Source organism: Pogona vitticeps, chromosome 7 (assembly GCF_051106095.1).
Source record: "Pogona vitticeps strain Pit_001003342236 chromosome 7, PviZW2.1, whole genome shotgun sequence".
Taxonomy (NCBI): domain Eukaryota; kingdom Metazoa; phylum Chordata; class Lepidosauria; order Squamata; family Agamidae; genus Pogona; species Pogona vitticeps.
The window spans coordinates 31191949-31209762 of NC_135789.1; the positions used below are offsets into that span (position 1 = coordinate 31191949).

A 17814-nucleotide genomic window follows, 5' to 3' on the forward strand; every position below is an offset into this window, starting at 1 on the left:
GCTGGACGGTAGTCCCAGGGCACCCCCGGAAGAAGGGCGATGGGAAACCACTTCTGAGTATTCCCTACCTGGAAAACCCTGAAAAAGGGTTGCCCAAAGTCAGAAAAGGCACATGATTATTATATTTTAAATTCTATTTTATTATTTATTATAGGCCCTGGACATTAGAAGATGCTGAGCTATGAAAATGCTGGCAGTGCTGAACGCTTAAGAAGTCATCTGGACTCACTGAGATTATACCAAGTACAAAGAAATAATGAAATGAAGGATGGGATCCATTTCTTGTTATGATCGCAACTCCATCCATAAAAACTCGTGCTAGCTTTTTCTTCCTCTGGTTCCCTTACTGAGAAATCCAGCATGATTTTGAAAGGAGAAGCTTGGCAAGGTGTGTGTTTTTTTTTTTTGGGGGGGGGGAGGCACTTTAATGCCATTTCGTTTCTGAACTCTTAACGTTCGTATTGCCATTCACAGCCCCCTCACCTTTAGATTAATTTTGCTACCACAGGGTGTGTAGGCTGGAAACTCTGAGCCGAGAGATTTAAACAAAAGAAATAGCTATTTTGCAGGGGACACCACGATCCGAGTTCTATTAGGCGTGTTTCATTTTACACATGCCCTGTATTTTGCTTTACAGCCTTCGGGAACAACATGTAGCAAGGCGAGATTTTAATATTTCAGACACCCAAGAACTGCCCTCTGAGGCAGCTGTTTCCAAAACAGATATACATGAAAGGAAACCTAAGCAGAAAAACCTTTGCAATGTAGTTAAAAGCAGGAGGGACAAAACTCAAATGATTTTTGAAAAGAACAAATTCATTTAAATAATGTTTTAAATCCAAAAGTTGATTTTCAAAAAACTTGAAGTGTCAAAAAACACACACCCTTTAAAAAATTGGTATTTCAATTGTGATTGAAATCAGTTTGAGTCAAATAAAATCCATCCTGGTGAATTCGATATTACGCCGTCATGTTAATGGCAAAAATTACCACTTGGCTACGGAAATCCCAAAATGTTAAAATAATGATCTTTACAATGAAATGGGTTTTCAGTGATTTCAAATCCTTAAAGAAGAAGAAAAAAAAATCTGGAGGAAATACAGGCAAGAAACCTTTGCTACAAAACCAGCAGTGAAAAAGCAGAAGAGAGACAGACAGAGAGGGAGTTTCATGTTTTAGTTTTCAAAAAGCATATCCTTCCCTCCTGAGTTTTCAAGACAGGAGGGGGCAAGCCAGAACTTGCTCGCCAGTTTTCCCCGCGGCACAAACATTATGGACAAACGAAGGTAGAAGTGGCATTATGGGAAAGGGACGGTGGGTAGAGGGAATCCGGCTATGCATGGATGTTGACGCTGGACGTGAAAGCTAAGAGCACAGCTTTCTCCTTCCTTTTCGAAGGAGTCAAGGAGAGACATCAACCTCACAAAGAGACTTACCTGCCGTAACGGAGGTGAAGGAGCCTTTGGGGGTCACAGGGGAAACACAACAGAGGGGTCTAGTGCTTAGAATGATGGACTAAAACATCAGAAGTTCAGAGTTCTAATCTCAACTTAGCCACGTCATCCATTGGGCGACACCGGCTTAGCCACAGATCACAGAATAATTGAGTTGGAAGGGGCTACAAGGCCACTGACTCCCACCCCCTGCTCGGTGCAGGAATCTAAGTCACTTCTCTTCCACCGTGTCTTCCCCGAGGGACGTGCCGTGAGGATGAAATGGAGAGGAGAACCAGAGAGGTCCCCCTTGAGCAGACTGGCAGAAAGGTGGGGTAAAAGATGGGAGGTAAAGAAAAAAAATAAATCTCAGACTTGGAAGGGTTTAGAGAAAGTGCATTTAAAAGCATGCGTGGTTTACATTCCCCTCCATCAGCAGTTTTTTATTTATTATTGGATTTTTATCCCGCCCTTCTAGACCGAAGTCTACTCAGGGCGGCTCACAATATATTATGCACAAACAAGTTAAAAACAACAATTAAAATCTACAATAATTTTTGTTTGTGAGTAAAAGGGTTTTAGATATATACCCGTGCTCCTTGATTTCTATTATTTATTCCAATTAGATCTTTTCTTGTAGGAACCAAGGAGTGCAGGAAGACAAGCCTTACAATGTTTTCCTGTTGCTGGAAGTAAGAGAGGCTATAGACGTCATTAACGAACAATAAACAGCTGACCTGGAGATATTTATTTTCATTGATTACCTTCCATCCTTCTCGGGACACAGCGGGTGATCCGTGAGTGAGAAGGGCTGGAGGCAGTAACGAGTGACTGCGTTCTTATTTACCCTCAACGTTATTTTACGGAGAGAAGCCAGGGGTGGGACAAGAGGGCCTCGTTAACCCAATGCCCGTGTTCAGGATCCACGCCCGCTTTTAATTAAGCTATCAACACTGAAGCAAACCCACTCGTGGGTCATCAAAAGACGGTCTCATTGCCTAAGTGAGTCTACAGGGGCATCTGCTAGCGCTCTGTGTGAGCGACTCTGGATAAGAACCGGACTTCATACTCACTGGCGAAAGGCGGCCATGGTGTTTTCCAAATTCTCTCCAGCACCTGGAAGAGGAAAAAGATATTTTTAAAATAAGCAACGACCATGGACACCGAGGATGAGATGGTTGGACAGTGTCATCAAAGCAACCAACATGAATTTGACACAACTCCGGGAGGCGGTGGAAGATAGGAGGGCCTGGCGTGTTCTGGTCCATGGGGTCACGAAGAGTCGGACATGACTAAACGACTGAACAAAAAAATGTGGGAGGGAGAAGGGGCAACACAGGACCAAAACACTATACGTGAAGCTCTGGACTTCCCTGCCCCAAATTAGTTAAAACCCGAAAGAAGCATGATTTAAATCCAGGCACAAGGGATTCGATATTTCACGTTCTTAAAAACAGGAGAGGGAGTTAACCAATGAAATGGACTTGCAGACCCTGCAAGGTTTAGAAGAAGGGGGTGGGATGACCCATGGTGGAGGGGGGGCATGTGACCACGTAAAACTAGACCCAGTGCCGTGTTTTAAGCCCCGCGAAAGAGCTAGCCCAGTTTGAACTTCAAAACCATCTCGTGACAAATTCTCCGCATGGATTTACAAGATGTTTCACGATTTGTGGGCCCTGGCTGTCTTGCCGGGGCCAGGAAAACTTCCGATTTATCTGGCCCTTGCGGGAATAACTTAAAAGGGTTATGCAGAAAGTAACGCAGCACACAAAAGACGTTGGAGACACAGCAAAAGAGGGGCAGATGCGTTTTGGTCCTGTAGTTTGGTCCCGGTTTAGGGCCTCGATACTTGGCGGAACGCTTACTCCCACCCAGTTCTACCCGTGTCACCCGAGCGAGTCAGGAGGTGAGGCTGAGGAGCCTGACGCCGAGGGAGGCCCGGAAGGAAAAGACAAGAAACCGGGCCAAGAACAACTTACCTCCTGACATTCGCGCAGCTCCCTCGCTGGGTATTTTCAAGAAACAACTGAAAACATGGATGTTTAGGCAGGCCTTCCCCCTTTCTACCTAACACTTTCTTTTTCTGTGATAACATATCCCGTTTCTCGCCATCTTTGGGGAAAATTTTTTTTTAATTCTATCTTAATTTATGTAAATTATTATTTGTGATGTGGTTTGTTATATGTTTTTTCTTTAAATGCATGTTGTAATCCGCCTAGAGTGGTCACAATTGACTAGATAGGCGGGGTATAAATGAAATAAATAAATAAATAAATAAATAAATAAAAGTAGTAAACCTGAGAAATCCCCCCCCCCCTTCGTTTCCTTAGAAAGTGTTTTATTACCTTCTCCCTTGCCTTCAACACCTATGAAGTACCTGCAACAACACCAGGACTCAATTATCTTTACTGAAAAATCTCCAGTGCGGTGTAGTGGTCAGAGTGACGGACTAGGACTCCGGAGGCCTGAGTTCGAATCCAGCTCTGCCACGAAACTCACTGGGGGCATGGAACTGGGGAAGCTGCTCCTTAAATATCTCGCTAACCTCAAAAGCCCTATTAGGGTCATTCTAAGTCAGTTCCGACTTGAAGGTACTCAACAAGAAAACAAAAACAAAACCTAAGCCAGTAATCCACCCAAACAAAAACTCGGTTTGTCCTCCTGTAAGGACCTAGTTTGTGCCAAGTCGGAGAGGCATGAGCGATACAAATTCTTGTCCATTACTGCAGTAAGATACCATTTTTAAATGGAGCGAATAAGGCTTGCGGGGAAGAAAAAGAACAGTGGCGTGGTATTCACCTGCCTTATCATATAGATAACACCGTTTCTTTGCCTAACTTTACGCCTCTCGTTTCAACTCACTACTTCGGACAAAGTGGATTAAACGGAATTAAGAGTCCCAAACTTTCTGCTAACGGGCAACTCCGATAATCCTGTTAACCGTTGAAGAAGTCTGCCCGGCAGCACGTGACCTCAGCTCCGTTGGCTCTCCTCCCCACCTCAGACAAAAAGGAAAATTCGATCTCGTTCCTCTTCGGGTGGGTTGGGTTCCAAAAGGTGCCTTCTCCTCAAGCCACTTAAAAGAGGAAGCTCCAAAAAATAAAAAAATAAAATACAATTTAAACAAAGGAATGTCCAACTTTTTTTTAAGGCACAGGCTCAGAAACAAACATCACTACCAGAACAATGTTGCTGCATAAAATGGGATGTATAGCATTCAATACTTCTGTGGTTTTCAGCCTCTGTAAGGTGGTGGAGTTGTGAGTTTGGAACCAACCCACCCCCCCGGGATACGTTGGCCCTACCATATCTACATTCAAAAGACAAGTCTAGTTGACTTAAGCAGTCATCTAACAGTGTAAAGAATCTCGCCTTTCTTTTCCATCTGCTTCTTAAACAGCGACAGTTTCCTCCGCTCTTTGTAACACCTTACCCCTCTAAAAGAAGCAAAACAATACCAATATTGTACAGGCTGGTTAGGAGAGAAGAGGGATACTAATCTAGGTCACATTTCATCAGACTTGAATTACAAAAGCATAGAAGATGCTGGTTGACCGGTCGGGCCCTCTGAACGCCACCAGCTCATTCTGTATAGCTTGGTTGCCTCCCCAGCCAGGTCGCAACCCCCCCCCCCTTTGGAGGCTCCACCTAACCTCCAGGCCATATGACACCTCGGGAGACAAGAGGATGCTATTTTAAACCAACCCAGAGTGGAAGATGATCTTCATTACTTATATATGACCGAGGTCTTGCACAAAGTGGGAAAGCGTTACGGTGAAGACACAAGCGGGAGGCAAAAGAGCTTACTCAAGCCAACAACTCTGAAGCAGAGCTACTCACGCATGGAGAACAGGGGCAATCCCATCCCTGCTCTCAGGAGTCAAGACCAAGCTCTTCCGCCAGCCCCTGTCCCTGGCCACACAAGCGACGTCACTCCCGACTTTTCGTATTCAGCCCCATCCTAGGGTAAATGGCCCAGCGGCCACAGGCGTGAGACCCAGAGCCCCCCCCATCTGCTTTGGGATGATAAATTCAAGCGCTGGGGAGGGAACTTTCAGCCTCAGGTGGCAAAACAATTTGTCTGATTTTGGGCATTCTGCTTCTTCAGTCACGGGTGGGAGGGCCACTTTCTGCTCTGCCTCGGACTACAAGAGGTAGTGGCCGGTCCAGTAACTTCCCATCAAAAACAACCTGTTTTCCAGCTTTTAAGCCAATTGCTCCCAACCTAGAGTCCCCAGATGTTCTTCGACTGAAACTCCCAAAAGCTTTCACCACTAGCTGTGCTGGCCAGGGTTTCTGGGAATTGTAGTCTAAGAACATCCAGGGACCTCAGGTTGGGAATAGTACATGTTTTCTACGGATCCTTGTGGCTTAGCTAAAATATGATGCAGCAATCAAGAGCGATCAACGAGGATTCGGAAGTCGGGAGTCCCCACTGAGCCACAAAACTCTCAGGGTGGCCAGCTGTGGGCCGGCCGGCCAGCTTGACAGCCAACCTCTCTCTCAGTCTCGCAGGTGTACTTCACAGGGTTGTCATGGGAGTAACATGGGGAAAGAGAGTAGCTAGGCTACCGTGAGCTCACGAGGAAAAGCAAAAAACGACAATGAAATTAAGAATAACCATAAAGGCCTCTCTCAGAAAACTGTCTCTGTGCATCAAACCCTCCTCTCCGAGAGAGAGACCCTAATTTTCTTCTACTGGCGGTCAGCATAAAGGTGGGTCACCTCTATGCCCATAGGCAGTCAGCGCTCCTAAGGATGTGCCAGCCAGCCAAGAGGTCACCGGAAAAAGCTTTCCCACGCCGACAGCTCTCACCCGAAACAGTTCAGAGTGCAATGGTAGGTATTAAAAGCTCAAGTTGGACAGCAGGAAGATCCTGGGATCACTCACGCAGCCGCCACCAGCTCCTCTAAAACCTTTTCGTTCACAGGCCTAATGGATTAGATATGTGACACAAGGATAATCCTTTGGGATTTCACTCTTGACTGATACAATTACCTAGCTGGGTAATTAATAAGACAAAGAGAGAGAGAGATCCTAATGTCCATCCACAACTGCCTTGTCAAGGCAAGACCCGCAAGTGGGAACCTTCCCCCCCCTCAGCTCCTCTCACATATTCGCCTATTATTTTGGCTGTTCTAAAGATCCTTTTAGCATGCAAAGTGGCTCTAAATTTACATTCAGTTCCAAAGCAGCTGGCAAGCTAAAGGCCATAGATTTGGGGGGTGGGATGTGTGTGTTTTGGGGGGGGAGAGACAGAAATCTATAACCTGCTACTCATAAGGAACCACACAATGATCATTCCCACAAAGGCCATGAAAGAATTTTTATGGCATTTTTAAGGCTAACAAGGTTTATGTGCCGTGAGCTTCCATAGGAGGGTTAAAATCCGTGAAAGTGCACTGCACTTAAATCGTGCTGGTGTCTATGATGCTACATGGGACACATTTCTGCTGAAGACACTCCCTCTGACACAGATTTCTGTGGAAATTTAATGAAGACCAGAAATTGAAAAGCATACTGTGTAACATAAAAAGATTACAGAGAGCAAAGAAGTCTGAAGATTTTTGAGCAAGACAAGGTCAGTCCATCCCTCCTTACTTTCCACATCCCCTATGAAAAATTTGGACAGGCTGCCCTATTAAAATATTTACTTAACAGAACAATATATGTCAGGATGTGTGAATTTGGATACACACACAAACTTGCAAGAGCGACAAGCAGAAGTATTTAAACAAATTATTTCGGCTTCCACCTTTTTTCATTAGCTCTGGTAAATGTAGGCTGTTTCCCAGATGGCCATAAATACATAAAATATCAAATTATCATCTCCTAATTGCTCATAAACCACCCACTGTCAATTTAACCACGACCCTGCTTCTCCCTCCCTGTTCAAGCCAGCCTAAACAGATTCTGCAACCTCTCTTAAAACACTGTGAGATTACCTTTCAAAACCTAAACAGATGGCAATTCTAAGGATGGTGAGCACCATAAAAGAAAATTAGGGAAACTGGGATCAATAGAGATGGAGAAATCTCAAAATATGCAATTTAAACCTGGAGATGGCTGATGGGGGGGGGGGAGAAGCGGGGGCAGGTGGACAATCAAGCAAGTACTGAAATGATAAATGATTTTTTTTAAGGGGGGCAGAATTTTGGGAAACAAAAGTGGTCAGATTTAGGGCATGGGGGGAGAAAATGGCTGTGGGGGGGCGTAAGGGGTAAGGCTTGCAAATGTGTCAGGGATAAGATGGGGACGAGATCAACAAGAATAATTAGCCACCCGCAGTAACAAGAGGATAATAAAATAAAATCTCAGCATTCAGAGACTTTCTGGGCAACCCCGAAGGGCCGGTTTTGTTTTTTTTGGGGGGGCTCCAAAGGGTAGCCATCCCCACCCCTTTCTGTTGGGGCCGGAAAGGGCGGAGTACAGCCTTCAAGGTCATGCTTTTGAAGGTAAAGAGAGGAAGAGAAAAATCCTCAGCCATCCCTGCCTACTAGGGCTCCTCAGCCTCTTTAAATATTTGCACCTGATCAGGGGATCCTCCTTTGCCTCCCGAGATTTTGGGGAAGGGGTTTTGCTGCCACAAAAGGAACAAAGATCCGGGGAGCACCCAGCAAGGTTAACGGATGTGTTAAGTGGCTCCGATTTGCTTCAGAGGTGACATCAAATATTTATTTCCAATTGGGAGACGGACGTCTTTGATCACACACACATCCCCCCCCAAGAAAGAGGGACAGGAAGCAAGTATTTCCTCTCTTAGCTCAGCCACACGCCCCCAAAAACAGATTTCTATGCCTGTTCTCTCCCCCCCCTCCCCAATCAAAGACCATCTCTCCATCACCCCTACTTCCTCCAAACAATGCTTTCCTTCCTTTTAAGATTCAGATCCAGCAGGCAGAGCATCATCAGGAAAGCCCGCGGGTCCAATGAAAGGTTCGCTTTATGGCTGGATAATTAAAAAGCATGTTGTTGTTGTGTTTTTTTTTAAAAAAACTTCTTTTCTTTCTGATTTTTTTTAAAAAAATGGGATCTCCCCCCCCCACCCCACTGCAGACTTGATACAGAAAGGCCAAGGATATATGTTTTAAATAAATAAATAATAATCCAAACAGTGTCCATTTTAAGGGAAAAGGTGGGGAATATATATATTAATTTACTTCTTAACTGTATATACTGCCCCATCCGTGCAATGCACTATTTTATGCATTTTAATAATAATAATAATAATAATAATAATAATAATAATAATAATAATAATAATAATAATAATAATAATAATAATAATAATAATAATAATAATAATAATAATAATAATAATAATAATAAAATCTCTCTATTTGTCACATCTCCCAAGGATATTATCACCATCTGCCACTCCCCCCCATCCTGATCCTCCCCAGTAATATTTCTCCCCTCTACAAAAAAGCCCTCCTTTTATATATTTATAAACCCAAGAGTGTCTCTTAATGCAAGAATCTCTGCAAATCCTCCCCAGGGACTTCTAGATTTCCAGCCCCTGTCGTGCATTAAAAAACAACAATCCACTCTCCCCCTCCATTATTGTCTTCGGCCCATTCCTCAACCTACATTGTGACCCCGAAAAAAAAATCATCTTTTTTTTCCCCAACCCCACCCCCCTTTTTAAGCCTCTTTCTGCTTCTCCCACCTGCTTCCCGCAGGAAAGGCTTCGATTAAATGGATAACAAATTCGAGCTTCGTGCTCGACCTCTCGAGACTGAAAGGGAGAGGCAGGGGTGATGATGAGGATGTATTTCAAAAAGGGGACAAAACGGAGGAGGAGGAGCCGCCCCGGCGAAGCGCCCTCACCGCCGCGGTGGGAGATGTGCCGGCATCGGAACCGGTGTCGCTTGGGTCGGTGGAGCAAGCCCGGGTATTTCAGCAGCACCGCCGAGGTCAGGAGGTAGCCGCCGAGCGTGGAGAAGAGGTAGAAGGCGGCCGACATGATGATGATGATGGTGGTCGCGGTGGGGACCGGCGGCCACCTCAGCTCCGCACACGACCAGCCCCGCCGGCGGACTGAGGGCATCGGGACCGGGCTCCCGCACCCCCTCTCCGTCGCCACGCCCACCCCCGCCACCGCGCAGGCGCCGAAGGCGGGGGGGGAGAAGAGGGGCGTAGCTAGGCCGGCCCCTGCTGTGATTGGCTGCTCGGAGCGCGTGGCTCGGGCCGAGCGAGAGAGAGAAGGAGGGAGCCGAAGGAGGGAGAGAGAAGTGGGCGGGGAAGAGGCTTCCGACGCCGTGACGTCAGCGTGCGTCACAGGATGGCGGGCGCCCTTCCCCCAGCCTGTTAGGAGGTACTGTACAGTAAAAAGGAAAATCATCTTTTTTCATTCTTTCGTATGGTTAAAGCGGAATATCTATTACAGCAATAATATTATGTCATAATACTTTAATAAATATTAGTAGATTATTATGTTATATTATATATATATAATATTACTATACAGTATATTATGTAGCAATATAATGTAATATGATATAATATAGTAGCTACTGGTTGGCTGTCAGTTAAGATGCAAAATCTTCTTGACGGTTATTCTCTGAGTGTGAGGAAAAAGCTGAAGTAAAGTGACAGTTACTCTCCAAATGTAAGTTAAAACTGAGGTAAAAAGTTCACTGTTTGGCTGCCTGTGGTATAAGGAACCATTAAAACAACACAAATCTTTCTGTCAGATGTGAGGTAAATTCAAAAAAAGTGACTTTCTTTCTTTGTAGTTGTGAGGTAAAGCGCAAATAAAGAAAGGGGGGAAAATATGACAACCTATTGTAAAGTAGAGATTAACAGATTTATTTCAGTGTGAGCTTTCCTCAATTTGCTGAGAATTGTCTTGCAGGAAATTTGTGGCAGGGTTTAGCTTGATTTTGAGATTAAAGTGGTACCTTTGAGCATGTGCAGAGTGCCATTTCAAAGAGCACTGCTTACAACAACGATCATTCAAAGCTGATGTATTCTTGGAACACGTAGCATGGGTCTGCCCCCTCATAACTACGATCCCCTTTCATACTATTCAAAAGAAACTTCAGCACTGGTAGTTATTGAGCATGTCATATATTCAGGATGAATAACCATGTATTTCAGACAAGTAATTGTTCTGCCTGAGCCCCTTAAAACCTATTAGCTAGGCATTCATGTTGTACTAAGCCCTGGTTTATATTTTCATGTCACGCTAAGCCATAGTTTGTTAGCCATATTAACCAAGTTTGACAGAAACCATGGCTTGTTTCTTCAGTTACAAACTAGCCCACAGACAACCCAACAGGCCAGCATGTTTTCCTCCTTTCTGGTCTGCTTCTCTCCTGCTGCCTTTTGTCAACTCCAGTTTCAGTGAGAAACCATGCTTAAGCAAACCATGAGATAAACAAGCCAGGATTCATGAACACAGTGGCTTCCAATGGTGGTTTATGGCTGGCTAAAAAAACCCCACACCTCGGCAGGAATGGGTTGGCACATAATGGTAAGGTAGAGCTCAAAAAGCTACAACCTGGCTTACCATTATGTGCCAACCCAGTCACAGTATCATCAAGGAAGTCATAGATGGCATTTCGAACAAAAACTCTCTTGGGGTTGGAGTTAGATATCCTACAGATGTTGCTGGAGGTCTCTCTTGTGTGTAGCCAATAGAGAACAGTTATGTTTTGACAGCAAAGGAGCTGACATTTTATTTTTCTTGTCTTCATTTCAATTTATATATCCTTGTAAGCCAGCATGTAATTGATGCCAATACAAAATATACTTGCATCTTGAAAAGAGCTTGGCACACATACATGGTTTCAATACGAAGTGCATTAGCTTTACAAAATTAAAACAGTGATTGCTGTCGAAATTCCAGCTGTTCATAATCAAAATCCATCATTCACATTTGAGGTGAGGGGAGAGAAACGGAGGCTGGGGAAAGAAAGAAAGCATTCGAAAACCAACTCGGCCTTAGAAGGCCAGTAAATCCTATTGTACGACAGCTCTGAGGATTCCTCGGATCACCTTATAACTCATCAGCTGCTGGTTCTCCTTGGGAGGGAAGCAGGGCCCACGTTCCGTCACGTAGGCATATGGAAAACGGAGCACCCAGAGTCCGTCAGGCGGAAGGGTTATTTCTTGTTTCTCAGGGTAAAAAATAGGACAAGGAGGTGGACCTGGCTGGACCTAGGGGTCGGAAGGAAACAAGAAAATAAAAATAGCTTCAAGATCTTCATACAAAGATGTTCATAGAGATGTTCATCTTCATTCCACTCCTCCCTCCACCTCAAAATGGTACATTTGGAGCATCTGAATTCAATAGTATTGCTATAAAAGCCTTTTTCATGGCCTAGCTTGTAGTCGGTGAAACCTATTCTTTTCACATCCCCACCTTCTATTTCTAAGACGCCGTTGAATGTTTCAGCATTTTCACCTGACAATCTAGTTGTTTTTTTTACGCTTCCGGAGCAATGGTTCCCAACCTCAGTTCTCCAGATGTCCCTGAACTAAAACTCCCAGAATCCTTCACCACTAGCTGTGCTGGCCAGGACTTGTGTGTGTTGTAGTCCAGGAATATCTGGGGATCCAAGGTGAGTTTTCATGACTTAATGGAAACTTGAGTCTGGATCACTTAAATCTCAGACCAACAACTAAAACCATTGGAAGACACTGGGTCTCGTGTCATCTAAGATTCTTAAAATAAAAGGGGGCAGAGGAAGTGCCACCTGTCTCTATTTATTTTGATATTCTTGGAAGAAAGGTAGGATATAAAGGTAATAAATTAATTTAAGACAGAGTCCTCTGTGCAGAAGGTTCAGCTGACCTTACCAGCTATTTTACTTAGCAACACCAAGGTTCAGGGTAATGGTTTTAAAATCCTGAAATCGCTCTCCAGTCTTCCTTTGAATGTTTTTTTTTTCTGTAAGTCAATGTACCCCCTTTCTTACCTGTGGTGTGAGTATTATCTGGAGTGGAGCATCAGGAACAACCACGAACAGCCTCATCAGCTGAGCATAGTGTGGCTTTAGTCCTCGCCCGGGATTGGACGACAGGATGTACAGGGGCATATCAGAGTTGAGAGCTTTGATGGCCGATTCCTTTGGCCCTCCGCCCATCACCTTCATGATCTTCTCAGGCGCTGAACACATGAACCTCCGGCCCCGGGCATCCTCATACTCAAATCCCACGAAGGCACGAGCCACATCATCCCGTCGTCTCCCTCTCCCCATAACGACGGCGCTCCTTTTCCCGGGAACAGCCTTATTGGGAGCTGGCCAGGAATTCGTATCCAGATCCCCCTCCTCATCATTTCGGGTCCTGATGACTATGTCCCACGGCATCAAATAGTTGGTTCCCAGGATGAAGCCCTGCTGATCTAAACCGGAGTGGAAGTTGTACGCCTTGGCGGGGCCAAGTTTCACCAGGGACCAGCTGGAAAATTTGGGCAGAAGACCTTTGGGGCAATTTGAATGAAGCATCCCGGGCAGGTACTCAACCGTCGAGGCCTGACGGTCTACCAAGCTTGGTCTCTTCTCCCCTTTAGGTTCAGTCGCCTGCCCATGAGCCTCTGTGTTGTTCCCTCCGGCCTGCGGGTCAGCAGGGTAAGTCCCCAAGCTGTCGGTGGACTGGCCCAGGCTGAGAGCTAAACTGAGGCTAGTGCTCTCTCCTTGAGTCTGCGGCTCCTTCTCTTTCAGTTTCTCCGCTTCCCCTTCAGGAGGGCTCGGGGAGGCCTCGTTCTTGGCTGGTGCTGGATCTGGCGTACTGGGTTGAAATATGGGAAAGTGGATGTGGTCCAGTTTTGCACAACATTTCTCTTCCAGGAGCTGAAGAGGGAAGGAAGGAAAAACAGACAGTGATAAGAAGGTCTGCAGACAAAAGAAAGGAGGAGCAAGCTGCATAAATACAAAGGCTATAGGTATGTAATCAAGCATTGGTTAAAGAATGTGTTTATCCTTTTCTTGTCCCCCCCCCCCCCCGGCCTATTAACAAAAATTCTTTGGGCGGATTACAGAAAGCTGAATCAATACATTACAATATGGTAAGAAAATAAAACCAAATAGCACAGGTAAACATATAAAAACAGGCATAACATCTAAGTAGCAAAAGGAGGACTGAACCAACCCCAGTTGTAAGCTTTAAAATATCAGCTACCTATCTTTCCATATCTGGGATTCAACTAATTCAAACATGTGTTTTATATTCTATTGCTGTGATCCATTGTGGCTCAGTCTGTTGGAGAATAATGAACTGAATGAAATCAATATGCCCTGGAGGAGGGAATTATCAACACTATTTATATACTGTACTCAAAAATTGAGCCAATGTAGTGTGGTGCATGAAAATGAGTGACCTCAGAGTAGCCTCCCTTCAGCCTAGCATACATGATTGTTTTGAAGATGAAAGCTAAGCTGGAGAAAGAACATATAAACCACCCCAAACTCTTGGGAGAAAAGGAAAGATATCAAATGTATTAAGGTACACCCCACCGTTGCAATAATTTACAAACAGCCCCTTTTAATGCAGAGAATTTCTTCTTTCTCGCAGATAAGACTGATCAAGAGGTTTTTTTGCAAAGGTGCTTTTGTAAAACATAAATAAAAGAAAGTGTGGTCTACAAAAGGTTGGACACATGCTTTTTCAGCATGCATGATTCAGCCCAAGCACGACCTAGGCTGATAAGTCCATGTCACATTTTAATACAGCGGTGCCTCGCTTAACGAGCACACCGTTTAACGAAGAATCCGTATAGCGATCCCTTTTTGGGGATTGCTATACGGATCTGCCCCAATCGCCGCACTCGCTTTGCGACGATTGGGGCGTCCGGCTCCAAAATGGCCGCCGGACGCGAAAACATCGCTGGAGGGGTAAGTTTGGACGCTTATTGGAACGCATTAAACTAAGTTTAATGCGTTCCAATAGGCTTTCCTTGCCCGTACAGTGATGTTTTCGCATAGCGAAGGTTAATCCGGAACGGATTAACCTCGCTATACGGGGCACCACTGTATTCCCAGAAATGGAAACTTAGTGACCTTGGGGGCAACAAAAGATTACCTGATAGAAGTCGTAATTTGATGCTTTGATGTCAAAGGGGTCATCTCGGGGTGCCTGTTTCCTTCCACAGTTGCAGGCCCCAGTAGAGCGAGCCCGGCTGTTATGATACAACACTGGGGGATTCCTATCTGGTTCAGGTTTCTCTCCTAAAATGAAACGAAAACACACAAGATTGTATTCCTTTCAAAGAGGGCTCTGTTGATTGGACCACTTTGGACTATCAGGCTTTAATTCACACTAAAACAATCAAGAGAACGTAGAGAATTTCAATTCCCCACTTTCCCCCTTTACCTGAAAAACAACTTTTTAGTTTCTAGTGAAAATATAGGGTCACGGTTGAACAAAACCAAGCCTGGTTTTGCGATATGTCGTCTCAAGATCATCTCCTATTTTCCGAGACTCCAGTACTGACCTGGTTTAGGCAACAAGTGGAATTTATGCACGCAGTGCTGATCGGTCAAGCTTCTCTCTTCGCACAGTTGGTGCCCGTTGCTCCAGAACTTGTAGCAGTCTTCGTGCAACTGGAGGGCGTACTTGTGAAAGGCTGGACCCCGGGCATGCTGGCTATACACCCGCAAGGCCTGAGCCAGCTGGTTCTTATGGACGGTCATCGTGTAGTTGTGAGGCAGGTTGGACTGGTAGGCGTTGTGGGCCATGGGGAGGGCTTTCTGGCAGCGGTTCTCGGAGAACTTGGTGTCTATATCGAGGTAGCCCTCCAAGACTTTGATGCTCCCCATGATCTTGGAGGCAAGCTCTCCGGTGAAAGAGGAGGACTCGCCGTCTTTGCCTTTGAGGGTCACCTCGTAGAGCTTCAGGGCAGTGGCCACCCACTTCTGGTAGGTGGGGAGCTCAAAGTGGGAGGGCTGGGGGTTCCGCCCGACACTGTCGTCAAAGCCCTTCTTGCTGAGGACCAGCTCCACGTGCTGGAAGAGGAATTCCTTCAAGGTGCAGTCCACCAGTTGCCCAGAAGAGGAGCTGCTGCTGCTGCCGCTGCTCTCGACGTGGAAGGATAACTGTTGCCTTCCATGCCTCATCATCTGGTACCTCCGCGGCCCGGCCAAGGCGGGCGTCAAAGACGGCTCCGCCTCCCGGTTGACGCAGTTGCTCCTCAGCTGGTCCAGCAGCACCGCCACGGGGTCGTCGCCCTCCTGGGCTCCTCCGGCGACGATGTACACAAAGGCTTGGTTGGCTGGGACGGTGAAGAGGCAGTTGATGCTCTGGTTGGTCAGCACCCGGCTCTTGCGGAAGATGCGATAGATCTGGTCCTCCAAAGCGTGCTGGAGGCGCCGCTTGGGGGAGTGCTTTTTGGGGGGAGGCTTCTCCAGGTGCCCGCAGAGGTCCTGCCCCCTGCTCGGAGGGGGCTCCACTTTGAGGGCCCCGTTGAGCTGGAAGAGGAAAAGCAGCCGGGGAGGGCACGGCCGGCAGTTGAGCTTCCAGTCTTTGCCCACCGGGCAGTCCTTGATGGCGGCCTTCAGGGAAGGGAGAACCTTCTGGCGCAAGCCGTCCAGCGCCCGGAAGACCCGGTCGTAGGTGATGTCGAAAGAGCAGGTGGGGTGCACCATCAGGAGGATGTGGCAGACCGAGAAGAGGTAGAGGAGGCTGAGGCAGTGCAGTTTCTCCTGGTTCTTCCAGAACTCGTGGGCCTCGGCGTGGGGCAGCGGGGCCCCGCCCTGGGCCGGGTGTCCCCCCAGGCCCGCCGATCCCTGGGTTTCTGCCATGGAGTCCAGGTCCTTGCAGGCCTGCAGCAGCTGGTGGCTGTCGCAGATGGAGGTGAGCACCAGGTAGAGGACTTTGCAGTCCTGGCTGTAATAGGCTTGGAGGAAGTTGTAATCCCCCTGGCAGGAGGCGGCGGAGAAAGAGGAGGAGGAGGAGGAGGAGGAGGAAGAAGAAGAGGCGGAGGAGGAGGGAGGGGGAGGAGGAGGGGGACCCCCTCCGCTCAGATCGCCTCCCAGACCGGCCCCAGCACCACCGCCACCCCCGCCCAGGCCGTCCTCCCCGTCGCTCCCTCCTTCTGCTCCAAGGGAGGATCCGCCCTCGCCGTCCCGCTGGAAGAGAGGGAAGACCTGCCGGTCGCACACCGTGTTCACCAAGGCCGCCTTCTCGGAGCTGAGCTGCAGGGCCGTCTTGCCGAAGAGGCCCACCACGCAGACCTCCTCGTCTTCCCCCGGGGCGGCGGCGGCGGCGGCGGCAGCAACCCCGGGCCCGGGCCCGCTCCCAGGCGGAGGAGCAGCAGCAGCAGCAGCAACCGGAGCCGGAGCAAGAAGAGGGGGAGGCGGGCTGGCGGGGCCGGCGGGAGGGCAGCTTCCTGGGCCGGGGCTCCCCGCGCTGTGGCAAGCCTCCAGCCCGGCCAGGAGCAGGTCGTGCAGGCCCACGGGGCCGCCTCCTCCTCGCGCCGCCGCCGCCGCCGTGGCCGCCACCATCCTCTCTCTCTCCCGCTTGGCGCTCCTTTCGCAGCCGCCCGGGGATGGAGCGAGGGCAGAGCCAAGCACGGCGCAGGCGCGGGAGGAAGAGGAGGAGGAAGCGAAGCGCATGCGTCGCCGGGACCGCCGCAGCAAGAGCCAATCCGCTGCCGCAGCCGGGCGGCCTTGGAGAGCGCGGTTGACCTCCTTTCCCCCCCCCCAATCCGACCTAGAGATAGGAAAAAGGAAGAGTGGTACGATCGATCTCTGGAGCTGAGACTTTCCTGGTTGCTTTCGGCATAATTTTTTCCAAAATATTCTGTTAACTACAGTAACGGGAACGGGTCTCACGTTTAAACAGTAATTTATATGCCGCCTACACTACGCAAAAGTCTCTGGGCGGCTTACAACAGTTTGTTTATGTCTTGTAACGTGGCGTTTTTGTAGTCACCTGTCGGGAGTGCCCCTATGAAAAATCTGTTTCATTTCAGTTGTAGTCTTATGTGCCAGCCAGCTGTCTCTGAAACTCTGAATTTGTTACTTCCCCAAGAAGTCCTGTCGTTGACAGCCCTGCTCAGGCCTTGCAAACCCAGGTTCCACTTTCTTTTCGAGTCAATCCATCTCATGTGCCAGCATCCTCTTTTCCTCCTGCCAACTTTTCCTAGCATGCTTGACTACTCATGATCGGCATGAAGGTTTGGGCTTGATCTTAGCTGTTTTGTTGCAAAGCGCTCCTCCCACACCACACTTGGAACTGAATCATTCTTTTAGATTCATTTGTTGCATAGTCATACTTTGCATATTTATACTTCACCTTCCTAGACTTCTCTCCTTTTATTTTTAAATGAGCAGTTATGCATTTTGCGTAAAGGCACTTCATCCATTTTCTTTGCACCATTCTTTTCTTTTACGCTGGTTAACAGCATGAGATGGATGTCAATTTGATGGGAGC

The 17814-nt window shown here is 47.4% G+C and overlaps 2 protein-coding genes and 1 long non-coding RNA gene across 3 annotated transcripts in view; 1 reads left to right on the forward strand and 2 right to left on the reverse strand.

Annotated features, from left to right (window-relative positions):
• The window catches only part of LOC140701755 (uncharacterized), a 23741-nt gene extending 21678 nt beyond the window's left edge, over positions 1 to 2063 (forward strand). The window contains exon 2 of the long non-coding RNA XR_013538087.1: positions 155 to 2063. This is a non-coding gene — a long non-coding RNA (uncharacterized LOC140701755). The remainder of the gene's footprint in view (positions 1 to 154) is intronic.
• Positions 1 to 9534, reverse strand: part of GDPD1 (glycerophosphodiester phosphodiesterase domain containing 1) — a 23707-nt gene extending 14173 nt beyond the window's left edge. The window contains exons 1-2 of the mRNA XM_072978566.2: positions 9265 to 9534; positions 2507 to 2549 (exon numbers count right to left, since the gene is read on the reverse strand). Coding sequence (XP_072834667.2) covers positions 2507 to 2549; positions 9265 to 9484 — 263 coding nt within the window. The 5' untranslated portion in view covers positions 9485 to 9534. The remainder of the gene's footprint in view (positions 1 to 2506; positions 2550 to 9264) is intronic.
• A 1552-nt stretch (positions 9535 to 11086) lies between these two features.
• Positions 11087 to 16943, reverse strand: SMG8 (SMG8 nonsense mediated mRNA decay factor). The gene is made up of 4 exons (XM_020786823.3): positions 14876 to 16943; positions 14464 to 14609; positions 12360 to 13235; positions 11087 to 11598 (listed from the first exon to the last, which is right to left on the reverse strand). Exons 1-4 carry the CDS (start codon positions 16881 to 16883, stop codon positions 11401 to 11403), a joined length of 3228 nt encoding a protein of 1075 aa, XP_020642482.3. The 5' UTR covers positions 16884 to 16943; the 3' UTR covers positions 11087 to 11400.
• Positions 16944 to 17814: the final 871 nt, after the last annotated feature.

Excerpts from the sequence above, each read along its gene's own strand:
- SMG8 (XM_020786823.3), bottom strand. The coding sequence starts at position 16,883 with ATGGTGGCGGCCACGGCGGCGGCGGCGGCGCGAGGAGGAGGCGGCCCC. Across the intron at positions 14,610-14,875 it reads CCACTTGTTGCCTAAACCAG|GAGAGAAACCTGAACCAGAT; the intron begins GTCAGTACTGGA and ends GTTTCATTTTAG. Across the intron at positions 11,599-12,359 it reads AGATAATACTCACACCACAG|GTCCAGCCAGGTCCACCTCC; the intron begins GTAAGAAAGGGG and ends TCCGACCCCTAG.